Raw genomic sequence first — 16,352 nt, 5'->3', positions numbered from 1 at the left:
CAGTGATATGTAGTGGTTTCTCTCTTGTGACAAATGTACTTATTGTAAGTCGCTTTGGACAAAAGCGTCTAAGCATCTGCTAAATGCCCTAAATGTAAATGTAGATAATACAGGATATGTCTTCTTACATGGCTGTTTAAGAAATGAGAAGCTACTCACTGCATCAGTTAGGATTAAATAATGTGTTGCCAGCTGAAACATATTACTCACTGCAGTAGTTGGACGGCTCATTTGACTCTTTTGTGTTCGGTAAGGAAAATAGGTGTTAAAATATTTCCTCTCTTGACATTTAGAGAGTTTCTTTTCTTGTTAGCAAACTTGCCACTTGCAGAATTAACTAGTTGGCTAAAGTTTAAACCTACAATTCGGGCCATATCTTACAAAATGCACCTTTAAAAATCATAATCATCCTTTAAGAATGCACGTATTTGCATACACACGACGGTAAATATTGTTTATGTTATTGTTAATTTTGTACAACATTATGTTCATATATATATAAAAGTTTATAATATTCTATTTCTTTACTATTGTTACTGTTTTTTAAATTCTACTGTTTGGCTGCTGTGGCAAACAAATTTCCCTGTTTGTGAGACAATAAGAGAATACTGACTCTGATTCTGATTCTGGTTACACATGAAGCACATGACAGAAACCCATTAACTTTCATACAAACACTTCGGCACAAACATACACTTAAATGAGATACACTCACCGAAACATGTCTCTAACAAAAATAAAAACAACCTCAGTATCTCATACAAATGACTCATGCACACATGAAGACGGGTCTGTATTTACATCCACAAAGCGCCATAACTCATACTTCTACACACGAACGGCCAAACACACACAGCATGCAGCACTCCAGACTAATGATGTCTGAAGGCCTCTCCTGTCTTTTGATGAGCGCTCCGCTCCACTGCCAATGTCCTGTGCTGCACTGAGTCCAGGCAGGTAGCATCATACGTTTTTTTGGCTGAGTGTTTGAACCCCGACTTTGATGTTTGGCAATCAGTGTATCCTCAAAACTAAAGGCGACACACTAATGTGAGCAGATGAAAAGCTGCAGGGTCCACTTAGGCTGCATTCATGTCATATTGGTTTTACCATGAATACAACCGAAAACAATTTTCACACCAGCTTTTTGATGTGTGTAGTTCAGCACAGAGAGGCACAGAGGAGGTAAGTTTAGGCAGTGTTTCAAAAAGAACAGTTGCTGGTACAAGACAAATTTGTAAATTGTGTAAATTCTGTATTAAGGTAGACAAACCATCACTCCTGAATAAAATCCAGTGTTCAAACAGTCAGTTTATTAGCTGATTGCCTATCAAGATTAAAAACCATGAATGGTAAGTGATGGTGCCTGTAGTATAGTGGCAAAAACAGTATACTGAAAATCAGTAGAAACATTTTGGGTCATGTCACTTTCTTCTCTCCAACAGAAGTATCATTTACTCAACTCAACTCAACTCAATTTTATTTATAAAGCCCTTTAAAAACAGCTGCAGCTGACACAAAGTGCTGTACATAAAATAGGACATGAAATAAGACATATAAAACAAAGAACAATATAAAAACAATAATAAACGATAAAACAATGTTAAAATAATATTAAAGCAAAAACAGAAACAGAGTCTCATGCTGGATTAAAAGCCAAGGAATAAAAATGGGTCTTAAGACGTTTTTTAAAAACGGACAGTGAAGGGGCTTGTCTAATACATAACGGGAGGTCATTCCACAATTTAGGACCAGCAACAGAGAAGGCTCTATCCCCTCTGAGCTTCCGTTTGGCCCTTGGTAACTCCAGGAGCAGCTGATCAGCTGACCTGAGGCACCGGGCAGGAGTGTATGGGCGGAGCAGCTCAGAGAGGTAAGGCGGGGCGAGACCATTTAAGGATTTAAAAATAAAAGAATCTTAAAATGGACTCTAAAGTGCACAGGCAGCCAGTGGAGAGAGGCTAAAATGGGAGTAATGTGCTCCCTCTTACGCGTTCCAGTCAGGAGGCGAGCAGCAGCATTTTGAACTAACTGGAGACGCGCCAGGGAGGACTGGCTGACTCCAAGATAAAGTGCGTTACAGTAATCCAGCCGCGATGTAATGAAGGCGTGGATTACTGTTTCAAAGTGCTTTTGTGCAAGGAAGGGCTTCACCTTTGCCAGCTGCCTAAGGTGAAAGAAGCTGGACTTAACTATTGCACCGATTTGCCGGTCAAGTTTAAAATCACTGTCCATCTTAAAACCCAGGTTTGTAACTGTTTGCTTCCTGTAAGGCAGCAAGGGGCCCAAGTCAACAGGAAGTGGTTCACAAGAGCCACTGGGACTGAACACCATCACTTCTGTTTTATTTTCATTAAATTTTAAAAAGTTCAAAGACATCCAGGCTTTAATGTCTTCAAGACATAACAGAAGTGGTTTCAAGGAAAACCCGTCCTTCTTCTTCAGTGGCATATAAATCTGGGTATCATCAGCGTAACAATGAAAAGAGATACCATGTTTTCTCAGGATGGAACCCAGGGGCAGCAAGTACAGTGAGAAAAGCAGGGGCCCTAAAATTGAACCCTGTGGAACCCCATATGACAGCGGAGCAGAGCGGGACTCAGAACCACCAAGGCTTACGCACATAGTCCTGTTTGCCAGGTAGGACCTGAAGCAGTCCAAGGCGGTACCAGAGATGCCTACTAACTGCAACCGATGCACTAAAATGCTGTGGTCCACGGTATCAAAAGCTGAACTTAAGTCAAGGAGTAGAAGGGTTACATAGTCTCCAGAGTCATTTGCCAAAAGGATATCATTAAAAACTCTTAATAGAGCTGACTCTGTGCTATGTAGTGTTTTAAATCCGGACTGGAATACCTCCAGGACCTCGTGCTCATCCAGAAACGATTTCAATTGAGTATACATAACTTTTTCCAGGATTTTTGAAATGAAAGGCAGTTTGGAAATGGGTCTAAAATTGGCTAGCACACCAGGGTCAAGACTGTGTTTCTTGAGAAGGGGTTGCACCACAGCATGTTTAAAACTTTGGGGGACAACACCAGAAGACAGACTGCTGTTGATAATGGCCAGAACCGTCTGCCCTATACTGGGGAAAACATCTTTAAAAAAGTGGGGCGGGATAGAGTCACGGGGAGAACCTGATGGTTTAATCCGGTCAACCACATGTTCTAAGGCCTTCAGAGACACAGGCTCAAACAAATCAAATACAGCCAAGCGAGGGACAAGGTCAGAGGGGTCAGATGCAGGAGTAGGGATGAGAGCCCTTGCAGTAGAAACCTTGTCAATAAAAAACTGCAGGAAACTATTGCACATTTTAGGGGATGCCTCTATGCACACCTGGGGGGGATTAAGAACAGCCTCGATGGTTTTAAATAGCACACGCAGGTTGTGGTGATTAGATTCAACAAGGTTGGACAGGTATTGTCTTTTGGCCTCCTTAAGAGTGCTCTGGTAGCAGCGCCAACAGTTTCTTAAGATTTGGTACGAGACCTGCAGCTTGTCCTTATTCCACCTGCGTTCAGCTTTTCGGCACTCCTGTCTAGCTGCGCGAGTTTTCTCATTAAGCCATGGCTCAGGTTTAACTTTGAGCTGCACCGTTTTTAATGGAGCCACAGAGTCCAGTATGGTTCGGCAGGAGGAGTGAAACCAGGAATTTAGCTCCGCCGTGTTTGCAGATGGTAAGCCAGAGGAAACACACAGTCGGTTAAAAGCAGAGGAGAACTGACCAGCAGTGGCAGGGTTAAAAATCCGACGGCTCCGAACAGGAGCGGCAGATTTGACTGCAGAGCAGGAAAAGGCAGTTTCAAACACCACAGGCAAATGATCAGAAAACACATTGTCACAATTTTCCAAGTTGGACACAGACAAACCATGGGAGAGGACAAGGTCTAATGTGTGTCCATGTTCATGTGTGGGACCAGACACACACTGCACCAAATTAAAAGAGTCAATGAGGCTTAAAAAGTCCTTCACCATCGGCTTGTCAGGACAACACACATGAATGTTAAAATCCCCAACAAGGAGGACACGATCATACTTGGGCATAATTTCAGCCAGCAGATCAGAGAAGTCATTTAAAAAGTCCTTGTTGTATTTGGAGGGTCGGTAGATGACAGCACACAGCACCGGATCAGAGCGGCCCACCTCAAATGAATGTGCCTCAAAACTGGAAGAGGAGGATGAGACGGCACGCTGCCTACATTTAAAATCATTTTTATAAACAGTCGCCGTTCCTCCTCCACGGCCTGACGTCTGCGGGGAGTTAAAATAAGAACAGCCGGACGGTAAAAGTTCGACCAGAGGACTGCACTCACTGGGACCGATCCAAGTCTCTGTCACGCAGAGAAAATCCAGGCTGCGAGAGTTGAAGAAATCCCTCAAAATAAAGGTTTTGTTCGCCAGAGATCTGGCGTTCACCAGGCCGATCCTGGCGGGCGCCGGGGGCTGCGGTTCGGTGGATCTGCGAGACCGTGGCAGCGTCTTCAGGAGCCGGAGGTTCACCCCGCGCTGGGAAAGCCAAGGAGGGCAGGAGCGGCGAGGCTGGAGTCCCGCAAACGATCCGGTGACAGGTACAAGGCAGGCACCGATGGGGTCCAGAAAACGCCGGGGCACAACGAAAGGATGGATTAATCCCAGTTCTGTCCGGGAGATGGTCGAAGATCCTGCCAGCCAGGCTTTAAGCTTCACCAGCCGACCACCGCGTTTGCCGCGGCGGCGGAGACGCTTCCGCCGAGGAGGTAGAGCCAAGGCCCGACACAGGTGAGTCGGGATCCCCGCCAGAAGCGGGGGCACAGTTTTCTGTCCACCATGCTCAAACGCACCCAATGTCCTGGCATTATGTCTAAGATCTAAAAGGAATTGGCGATCGTACACCAGCAGAGACTTGATCTGTGTAATGACAAGGGTTGAGAACACTAAAAAAACAAGATACCGTAGGAGCAGCAGGCGGCCAGGTACACACACCGGCGCCATCTTTTCAACACTTCCTCTCTTGAACTGTGCTTAAGTTCAACATTGCAGCACTTGTTCTTTACTTGAGTATTTCTCTATCTCCTGTGACTTTATTCTTCATTCAGGCAATTATTGTACTTTTAACTCCACACATTGATTGACAAAGTCAGCAAATGAACTTAACAATTGCAGACCACTCGTGTCCAGCAATTAAAATTGTGAAATGAAAAACATATGCATATTCATATTTTCTTGGATGTCGGAGAAAAGTTGCCCCCATCTTATAAATATGGTTTGAAACAATTAAGTACAGTTCCTGACAGCCCCATGCACTTTTCTAGGAATGCAGTTTTTGTACTATGAGGTGGAATCCAGACTTAAGAAGGATTAAATACACTGCTTTGTGTCAAGAAAGCATTAAATTGCTTAAAAACAACTTTTTCAATGATCTTTCCTAGAAAATGTAGGTATGATATAGTGCTTTCTTTGTTATAGTAAACACAAGTCAAAAGCCTTGAACCGTTTCACATGGTCATGTGACCTGACACCATTACATCCACCACAGTCAAATTGTAAGACAACGTTCAGCATAATGTTATGCACAACTTATAACTAGCTTGTAAGTACCTTAACAAGCTTACTTTGTGTATGGTCAGGATCAACATGAACTCAAACATAATTTTACCCAACAACGTACTTGATATATAGTTTATTCATAATATGATTCAAAATGAATGGGTGATTAATTAATAAGCCCATGTCAAAGGAAAAATTGGGTTGTTTGAAATTGGGGAAACTCACCAAATGAGTGTTCATACATAACTTTAACATAAAGGTTTCTGGTCCGTGTATCATCTGATCATTCAATTATTCAATTTAATCTGGCAAACAGGTTTGGCACCTGACATGAATAGCCCTTGAGTCAGATACAGCCACGCCCGTGATGACAGCTCTCCTCTAATGATCAGTGCACTTGGTATGGTGCTAGGTTGAATTTTAAGGGCTTTTGGTCAACCCTAAGGGAATCTTTCAATTTGGTTGGCTAGGGTAACCTTTAAGAACCTTTAAGATATTATGCACACTTAACAACTAACTTTTACTTCCATCTAAGAGACATAAAATCAATGTCCACAACTTTAACTTTAACTATATTATGTATGTTTTATTGCATCGATTTTAGCAAGGGCAAAGCATACAGCGCAACACTTATTTAAATTAGTATCAATCATTATCAGAAATACTTATTGATAAATCACAATACTTTAAATAACCAATTAATCTAAAAGAGCTGAGGCCTGGTTAGAAATGCTTTGGGTGAGATGGAGAGGGTCAGGTCTTTCCATGGCTAGCCTGCTGAAAGCTCCAAAACTTGAGGTAAATCACCACCCCAGCCGAGGTCTCATAACTTCCTCAAAGTTCAAACTTCACACCAGCAGAGTGAACAAAAGTACTCCAATACCCAAATTGTAATCCACACCATGTTGGCAAAGATGTTTAATCCGTTGTGCTCTTAATTCTTTGGTCTGTTTCTGCTGAGGATTTCTTTAAGTCCTTTCTGCAATGTTTAGGCTGCTCACATTCTCCGTCTCAGGTGTTTCTTCAAGGCTTGAGCGAGTGGAAGAACTAACTTTAGTCCATGCTCCTCAGGTTATATACACTCTTGCGCCAGACACTGACTTGGTTTTGTTTCCTTATTAGGACATGTTTTCAGCATCTCTCCATTCACTGGTTGATAACCCCTTGATTAAGATTTCATAACGCTTTTCACTTGCTTTGGACGGTGGCACAGTTTTATGTCCTTATTAGGACATTTTCCCACCATCTCTCCATTCAATGACTAATAGTCCCTTGATGATGGCTGACGTTTAAATAATGATTTAACTTGCTTCAGCCACGGTCTGTGCCCCTGCCCAAAGTGTGATCAGATTTCGACCCACCCTTTGTGGTGTATTGATTCCCCATATATTTGATTTACCAGCTAGATATTGCCAGCGGAGGCTACTCTCCGAAAATGACCTGACGTTTGCTAAAGTGTTTCAGATCACCCTAAACATGGAGACAGCTGACAGTTGAGAAGGATGGAGGATCTGTTACTGGTGCAATGGAAAAAAATCACAATGCAAATGAATGCCATTTTAAAGAGACTGAATGCCATAACTGTGGAAAGGTCGGACACATTAAAAAGGCATGTCGTGCGAAGACAAGGGCTGAAGATACAAGATCAAGGGACAAGAGACAGCAAAAGAAGAACACTAAATATGTTAAAGCTGAAGAAGATTCTGACCTTGAAATGTTGACTGTTTGGACTGTCACAAGCGAAGCTACTGAGCTGTATAAAGCAACATTCTCAGTAAATGGGGTAGACTTAGAGATGGAAGTTGATACTGGTGCCAGGAAAAGCATAATTTCAGAGAGAACATATAGAAGGCAGTTTTCACACATACCCTGCAGAGTGCTAACGTAAAGCTTAGAGCTTACAATGCATCCCTGTTTTGGGTCAGACCACAGCCACAGTTGAGTATCAGGGTCAGAGAGAAGTTTTGCCACTTCTAGTTATCAAAGGGCATGGAGCAACCTTATGTGGTAGAGACTGGCTGAGGTAACTTACACTAAACTGGGCAGAGATCATTTTTTTGAAGGACACAAAATGTAGCTCAGTCGGGGAGTTGCTCAAGAAATACTCAGATGTGTTTCATGAGGAGTTCAGGACACTCAAAGACATTAAAGCCTCAATCTTAGCCAGACCAGATGTGACTAAATTCTGCAAACACAGGCCCATCCCATTTGCAATGAAGGAAAGAGTAGAGATAGAGCTCAAAAGGCTTGAGGAAGCTAACATTATATCTCCAATAAAGCATAGTGACTGGGCAGCAACCGATAGTTCCGGTGGTAAAGAAGGATCAGTCACTTCGCCTGTGTGGTGATTATAAGGTGTCAGTTAATCAGGCACTTGAAACAGATACCTATCCCTTACCTCGCTTAGAAGAGCTTTTAGCCACCCTTAGTCGAGGTAAGATTTTCTCTAAGATTGACTTAGCAGCAGCTTATCAGCAAGTTTTTCTAGATGATGACTCCAAGAAATACACTACCATCAACACCCACATAGGGCTGTTTGTGTATAACAGACTTCCTTTTGGGATCAGTTCCGCTCCCTCGATCTTCCAGCTGATTATGGAAAACTTAATGAAAGACTTACCGGTGGTAGTTTTCCTTGATGATCTTCTCATTATGGGACGCTCAGAGGAAGATCACCTCCACAACCTTCAGAGGGTCCTGCAGAGCACAGTGTTGGCACCACTGTATGGACTTCTTTGAGGAGATGTAGTTTGGAAATGGACTGAGGCAGAACAGTCTGCTTTTGTGAGGTGCAAGGACCTGTTGACGAGTGACCAGGTTTTAGCACACTATGATCCCAGTCTTCCACTCACTCTAGCATGTGATGCCTCTGCATATGGCATTGGAGCAGTGATCCAACACACCATGCCAATTGGGGAGGAGAGACCAATCGCTTATGCTTCCTGTACATTGTCTTCAGCAGAGGAAAAATATTCTCAAATAGACAAGTAAGCTCTTGGATTGATTTATGGTGTAAAGAAATTCCACCAGTATTTGTGGGGTAGACATTTTACTTTAGTCACTGACCATCACCCCCTCTTAAGACTTTTTGGCAAGCACAAGAGTTTGCCTACATTGGCTGCTGCACGCATTCAGCGGTGGGCAATTATACTATCAGCTTATGACTACAACATTGTCTATCGTAAGTCAGAAGAGCACAGTAATGCTGACGGACTTTCCCGTTGCCCTTTACCTGAGACCAGTGACACAGGAACTACTGTAGCATCGGCTACTGTCCATTCACTGCTTGCAGAACATCTGCAAAAGGCGCCGCTCAAAGCCCCTTCAGTAGCCCATACGACACGCATTGACTGTGAGCTAGCCCGTGTCTACAAGCATGTCATGGAAGGTTGGCCAGACCAAGTAGAAGACACACTGAAAGTGTTTTTCACCAAGAGAAGTGAGTTATCTACATAGCAAGGTTGTGTTCTTTGGGGGACCAGAGTCATTTTACCCTCAAAAATGAGAAAAGCAGTGTTAAAGGAAATTCACTCAGGGCACCAGTGTATAGTGAAGACTAAAGCTCTTGTTCGTAACTTTGTATGGTGGCCAAATCTTGACTCAGATGTGGAGCAACTGTGTAAAGAATGTGATGTCAGATGGAGCAAAAACGGCCTCAATACATTCCACTAAACCCATGGGAATTCCCAGGTGAGTCCTGGAAAAGACTTCATTTAGACTTTGCCCGACCTTTTCTGAACAGCATGTTCATGATTGTTGTGGATGATTATACCAAGTGGTTGGAAGACCGATCATTTAGCGTGGGTGATGCTATGTACCTGCGCAGCACTGTGGGAGGGGACCCCAAGTGGATTCCAGGGTTGGTGGTGAGACAGACTGGCCCTGTGTCATATGAGGTCAGAGAGCGAGATTCTGACACAGTACACAGACACCATGGAGACCAGCTGAGAGCCCATGGCTGAACCTGACACTGTGTTAACTGACCCTCATGTTGAACAGTTAGTTGGTAAGGACTGTAGTAGTTCTCAGGACATTGTTGACTCCACTGTGCCGTCACCAGAGCTCCTGTAGCCTGAACCTGTGGCTCTGAGGCGCTCCACATGAGTTAGTAAACCACCCAAGAGATTTATGCAACAAGACCGTATGTCTATACTGTGTAAATGGTCATAAATGGTTGTTGCCAATTTGCCAGGAGTACTGATACTGTATGATGTAAATCAGAAATGATAATACCAAATTGTAGCCATTTCTAGTTACTTGTCACCTGACATTAGATGTTTACTAATGAAAAAGGGAAATTGATGTTATCAACATTCCCATGGTTATTCTCAGCTAAAAGGGGAGATAATGTGGTGTATTGATTCACCATATATTTGATTTACCAGCTAGTTATTGTATGGTAACTGTGTTCATGATCTATGTTAGCTAGATCTATGTGTAACCAGACCAGGTCAAGGTGCTGCGCTCATGCGCACTGTTCTGTGATGCAGTTTGGCTCCGTAAACAAGCAATGAACAGCACGTTGGCCTCCCTCTCGTTAATACACCACACTTTTGGCCTCACGTTGACCTGGCCAGTTCTTTAACACTTTCTCATGACCTCAGCTCAACACTGTTTCTTCACTAATTTTCATTAGATCTCTAAACTTCAATACATCATGGTTACCCACTGTGCATGGTACACTGCTGCCTTGAAATACTGACAGATCTGGATCGTCACACCCTGGGCTCCACTGGATCATTGCTCTCTGCTGCTTCACTATCTCCTCATATCTATATTTCTTTAAATCTTGATGCCTCTCTCTGTCTATTACTAATTATCTTGTGTGGCCTGCCCTCTTCCAGGTCACCATGGTGGACAGGAGGTCGTGTGGCTCAGGCACCACTTGGTGATGCCTCGTCCAGCTCAGTCGTTTCCTGGATCCACACACTTTACATATAACTTGTATCACGCTTTCTGTAAATGTAACTTCTAAACTGTGATTTGTTGCACTTTTCTGTACACGCAACATCTATTGCATGTCTGTCCGTCCTGGAAGAGGGATCCCTCCTCTGTGGCTCTTCCTGAGGTTTCTTCCATTTTTTTTTCCCCCTGTTAAAAGGTTTTTTTTTTGGTTTTTTTCCATCAACATGTGAAGTTTTTCCTCACTCGAATCAAGGGTCTCAGGACAGAGGATGTTGTTCACTGTACAGACTATAAAGCCCATTGAGGCAATGTGACTGTGATTTTGGGCTATATAAATAAAATTGATTTGATTTAAGAGCAGCAGTAGACCAGGAAGGAGGCAAAAGAGGTTGGTGTGTTAAGGGAAATGACTTATACACCACCATACTAGAAGAGTAAGGAAAAACAGACACAACCAGGGCTAGGGGGATATTGCAAGGAAGTATCGATAGGATTGCAAGGAAGGATCAATAATAACATGGTAGAGAGCAGTAATAATGTAATGTTCACCTTGAATTTGTTAGCTACCATTAGCCAATATAAACCACTTGTCATCCCAGACTAAGTACAGCGGTAGCAGTAAAAGTCCTGAGTGCAATAAACTGACCAATACAGTCATGTGTTGGTTCATAGTGTAACACAGCTCAGAAAGCAATTAGAGTGTGGGAATACAAATGAAATGTGCTACTAAACATATTCTTCTTATGTATAGCCAGCTTTTGATATGATTCATGGACATATTGGTATGTGCGTATTGTATAAAAATAATGCTGATAAAATCCTGATCCTTTGATTTAAATTAGGGGTAGAATGCCCATAAATACCAGGTACACAATGTTGATTTGAACTGGATATAGGGATTAAACTGTATAAATTCCCTGGTGATCCCTGGTGAGCAAATTATTTAAGTTTGTGTAAATATATTCCATGCCCTCACCACATTCAAACATGCAGTAGGTGGTTGGCCACACTGGTAGCTCAGAAAGTCTCTCTGTTGTTTGACAGGTAGACTTCTGTCTGTTGATTTCTTTCTCAAAGTCACATTGCAGTGGGCAGAGCAGAAGTACCACTAAAAGAAAACACTGATGCTCAAGCGTCTGTGCTCTTTGCAGTGTGTTTGACTGAAAACAAATGAAACGAGAAGACCATAAATTATCATGAATTAAATAATCAAGGCAAAAAGCTATGTTGTTGCCACAAAGGCTACAACAGAGCATGGGGTTACAAAATCAAAAAGTTTAATCCATCTGAAAATGTTTTTTGCCAGAGTTGACGGGTCCTGAGGGTGGTTTTTAGTTATGTTAAATGGATGGCTGGTGAATGATCCAATACATCAAACAATCAAAACATTGAATAAAAATAATCAATACAATACTCAAAATATGCTGTTTAGGAGTTTGCGAATAAAACAATGATCCCATCATACACAATTTTTCATGCACACTCCCTTCCAGGCTAGGATATGGTTTAACTCTGTCAGCTTAGGTTTCTTGTTTCAGTGCTTGTGGGAACTGCTCCAATGGATGGTTAATACAGATTGGATTGGGATTAGGACCAGGTTTGGGTCAGATACCGGTCCAAGGGTGTAGGGTTCAGTATATAGAAGGCTGTGGTTGTGATTAGCTACTGTAAAGATGTGTGGTTAAGGCATCTATATCAGAATCAGAATCAGAATCAGAATCAGAAAAAGCTTTATTGCCAAGTACGATGTTACACATACGAGGAATTTGTTGTGGTGATATTGGTGCATGCATCAAATAACTATTAAGTGAAAATATAACAAATTAACAATATAAACTATTTAAAGAATAGAAAATATAACAAATTAACAATATAAACTATTTTAAAAAGTAGAAAATATAACTATACAATATAAATATATATACACATTAGACATAATGGTCAACTAACCACACTGTCAACACAAACACACTTTTTTAGAGCTATGAGTATCTCCACTGGCCATACATTCACCCTTATACTAACCTGACCATGGCACTGTAAGACACTGTGAGCAGTCCCATTGGAGAACCTAATGGGTTGCATTTGATCTAAGATGTTCCTTCAGTCACAATGATGTGTACAAATAAAAAATCTTAAAATAAAATCCAGAGTCTTCTATGCCTGAGACAAGAAAAATGGGGTTGTTTCCGAGACCATACTGAGACCTTTGAAAGTATTGAAAGTATAAGAGGGTCTTTTGTTGGTCATTTTACAATACAGGCTTGCATAATAAAATGAAAGTTGATGAAGTCCTTCGTGCTACAACATATGTCACGAGGCAGAACTTTGATTTTGGTTTTATTAAGCATGCTTTTATTTTGGCTTTGTTTTTACTTTTTGCTGTGTTTTAACTTTATTTTACTGCATGCTTTTATTTTGAAATGTGGTGTGTTTTTTTAACGTTGTTTTTACTTCAGCCATCATGTAATAAAGAGTAAAGGACATACACCTGTAGACCCAAGACAGTTGTTAAACAAAGTTGGATAAAAGAGACCTCAGGGAGAGAGACGGCCGGAGCCCACGGACTGAGGAACGAGAGAACAGAGCTCAACGAAGCACAGCGGAGCATAACAGGAGGAACAGCACGGCAGCGACATTGACTTGGGGGGTATTCCAGAAAGCAGGTTTTGTGAAAACTCTGAGTTTGTTAACCCTGAGATGAGAGAAACTCTGAGTTTTCATTTCCAGTAAGAGAGGTAACTTAGGCCCCGTCCACACAGGCGAAAAGAATCTTTTTTTTCTCCGTCTTCCTTGTCATCGTTTTAAGAATATTTGCGTCCACACGGCTCCACTGAAAACGACCGAAAAATCTGTAGTCCATATTCCAGCCTATAGGTGGCGATTGAAATTCACCAAAAATGGAGAAGAAGAGACGGCGCATGCGCAGAAAGCTTTCGCTCTGTATACAAACCAAACATAACAAGAAGAAGACAACAATGGCGTGTACAGGGAGACCAGGATCCTTTGTGTGGACCCATAACGAGGTCGAGATGCAGCTCAGACTCACACTCGACTACAAGATGAGTAAATTACAGGAGAGTGTTGACTGGGAGTCATGCCAGTCCAAATATATGGACATAACAAACTCATTTCGGGCACAGTATCCGAGGGAGCTAACAGACGATTTCCCTCACGATGCCGTGACTATTTCCATGACCCAGGTTACCACAAAGCTAAAATGTATTCGTGGCAAATACAGATGGGCTGTGGACACAGGACGTCGAAGTGGCCAAGGTAGTCATGCTGTTGTTTGAGCTCTGCCAGGAGATCTGGGGTGGGTCGCCCGCTACTCACTCCATTGAGTCAAGCATTGAGGCAGCAGACCTGGTGGAGTCGTCGTCGGAGCCCTCTACATCAACAGAGAGATGTCTTCATCACTCATTTCACCAGCAGAATCCCTCGACTGTCTCCCTCTCGCAGTTGTGAAGCAGCGCCGGGATTTGCTCCAGTTAGGCTCATGATTTCAAGCTAAGCTAACGTTAACTGTATGCTACAGTATGCTACAGTGCCATTTGTTGTGGGCGTTAGGACTGATGTGTGTGTGTGTGTGTGTAGTTGTGTTGCTTTAGTACATAACTCACAACACAGTTTTGGCCTTAACTTGTTTTGCCCAATAGTAATGTAATTCTGCTCTGCTTTTTTTCTAGGCCAAGCTGGACAGCCACAGAGGGGACCGGCTGAAAAGGAAAGCTCAGGCTGACCTAGCAGAGGAGGACATCAGGATCAAGAGGAGGATGCTGGAGTTGACCGAGGAGTCAGCAAGAGTGCATGCAGAAAATATGGCACGGATAAATACGAACATAGCCAATATCGCCAGCACCACACAGGATATCTTCTCCCTGATGAGGGAACTACTGTTAAGACCCCAGTCTGTACATCCCCACAGCAGCAGCCACATTCACCCACCAGCATACATCTGACCACAGCCCACTACACCGGCCTTCCCGCACACACCCAATCAGCCGGCATACCAACAAGGGCGATACAATCCCCCACCAACATGCAGCACAGAGGATGAGAACAACTTTTCATTTAGAAGAGCACTCCTGCGAAATGATGTGGATTGACGGCACTGCGCAGTTGCACAGATATGGACATTTATAGTGTCTTTGTATATAGTGTGTGTGTGTGTGTGTGTGTCTGTCCCCTTACAGGACAGCAATGTGTTACATTTGCACATTTTAATTTTTTTTACTTAGCAATCACTTTCAGAAAGCTTTTGTTTTTATTAAAGTCATTTGTTTATTTTCACTCGACACACATTGTTCACAACACTTTCAAAATGACAATAACTAAACTATTCACAGTCTTGGCCAGTCTTTTGTTAAGGGTCAAGGTACTTTGAGAGGACTCTTCTCACTCTCTTTCCCTCCCCCTCATTACAGTCCGTGGTGTAGTTGTTTCACTGTACAGACGGCCGCAAGTCATTATCACACTGTATTGTTCCCAACACAGAGTGATCAGCCAAAGTCTCCTTACTGTCCTCACAAAAGTTATGCAGAACAAAGCAAGCGTAAATGACATGGAGCAGATCCCGTGGATTGATGTCCATAGGCCTTTTCAGTGCAGCAAATCTGGCTTTGAGGTGACCAAAAGCACACTCGATGACCATGCGTGCCCTACACAAACATAGACCAAAGTATTGTTCTTGAGGTGTGGAGCCAGCGCTGGAATATTCCTTCATCAGGTAAGGCAGCAGAGGGTAGGCTGGGTCACCAAGAGGGAAAACTGGTATGGCCTCCTCATCGTCCACAATCTGCTTTTTCAGAGGAGGGATTTGAATTAGCAAAAACTTGTGTACACTCCCAGGCCACTTTATCACAACATCCATGAATCTGTGCCTGTAGTCACAGACAGGCTGTTCATTAAGGGAATGCTTGCTTTTCCTGTTTATGTAGTCCATGGAGTTGTTGGGTGGCTGCTTTATTTTGATGTGTGTGCCGTCGACCGCTCCCAAACACCGTGGCATGCCATGAGCACGGTGGAAGCCCAAAACCAGATCCTCGGCCTCGGGCTCTGTAAAGAGCAGCTCAATGTATTTTGGACAGAGATGGATAGCGATCTGCCTGACAATGTCGGACACAGCCTGTCGCGATACGCCAAATACATTTGCAGTCTTCCGCAGCCGCCCTTCGTCGCTCAAATAGTAGAGTGTCATTGCAACCCTTTTTACCGTCTCGATCGGTGCCCTCATGACGGTTGTTTGCCCTTCGATGTATGGACAGAGTTCTTCGCTCAGGGCGACGAGAGATGCTCTGGACATGTGGAAGTTCTCCCTCCATTCATCGTCCACAACAACACCATTAACGAAGTTGTCCCACCAACTGCTGGTTGGACCCGGTCTAACCCAAAGTCTTTCCTGGTAACCCTTCGCGGTGGATCCAAAATGATGTGGTGTATGCAGTTGTCCAAAATCCTTTTTTGCTCAGCATAGCGGCAGAGCAGCATAATATTTTGCCCTAGTAACCCTAATAGGCTCAATATCTGCTGCAGTACCAGCACAAGCATGTTGTCCACCGCCATTGTTGTTGCTGTTGTGAGTCACAGGGTTCAGAGGTCAGAGGCTAGAGGTCGAGGGGTGGGGCGATGTCATCATCATTTCAGAAAGTATGTGGATTCGCCGTCCACACAAAAACAGGAGGGCTGCATTGTCGGATTTCTCCACCCTGAGACCCATTTTCAAAAAAGTGAGTTTTCAGGCACTGCGTTGTCAGGATCCGAGTCGGCCAAAACGATACAATACATGTGCGTTTTCGCAAAAGAGCGTTGTCATGTGGACGGGGCCTTAAACTCTGGGTCTGTTACTGCGGTAACTTGCTCTGTAAACCTAACCTGCTCACTGGCAGGTTTACCTGAAGAAACCCTGAGTCTGACGGAGC

General features: G+C 43.2%; 1 protein-coding gene and 1 pseudogene across 1 annotated transcript; both read right to left on the bottom strand.

Moving 5' to 3' along the window:
• Positions 1–1,516: 1,516 nt before the first annotated feature.
• Positions 1,517–9,628, bottom strand: LOC119009031 (annotated as a pseudogene).
• A 5,247-nt stretch (positions 9,629–14,875) lies between these two features.
• Positions 14,876–15,736, bottom strand: LOC119009030 (putative nuclease HARBI1). The gene has a single exon (XM_037079921.1). It carries the CDS (start codon positions 15,734–15,736, stop codon positions 14,876–14,878), a length of 861 nt encoding a protein of 286 aa, XP_036935816.1.
• Between the last annotated feature and the right edge of the window lie 616 nt (positions 15,737–16,352).

This window comes from Acanthopagrus latus, chromosome 19 (genome assembly GCF_904848185.1).
Source record: "Acanthopagrus latus isolate v.2019 chromosome 19, fAcaLat1.1, whole genome shotgun sequence".
Classification (NCBI taxonomy): domain Eukaryota; kingdom Metazoa; phylum Chordata; class Actinopteri; order Spariformes; family Sparidae; genus Acanthopagrus; species Acanthopagrus latus.
This window is presented reverse-complemented; position numbering and strand designations above follow the sequence as displayed.

What these genes read in the sequence shown, in the direction of transcription:
- LOC119009030 (XM_037079921.1), bottom strand. Translation starts at nt 15,736, where the DNA reads ATGTCCAGAGCATCTCTCGTCGCCCTGAGCGAAGAACTCTGTCCATAC.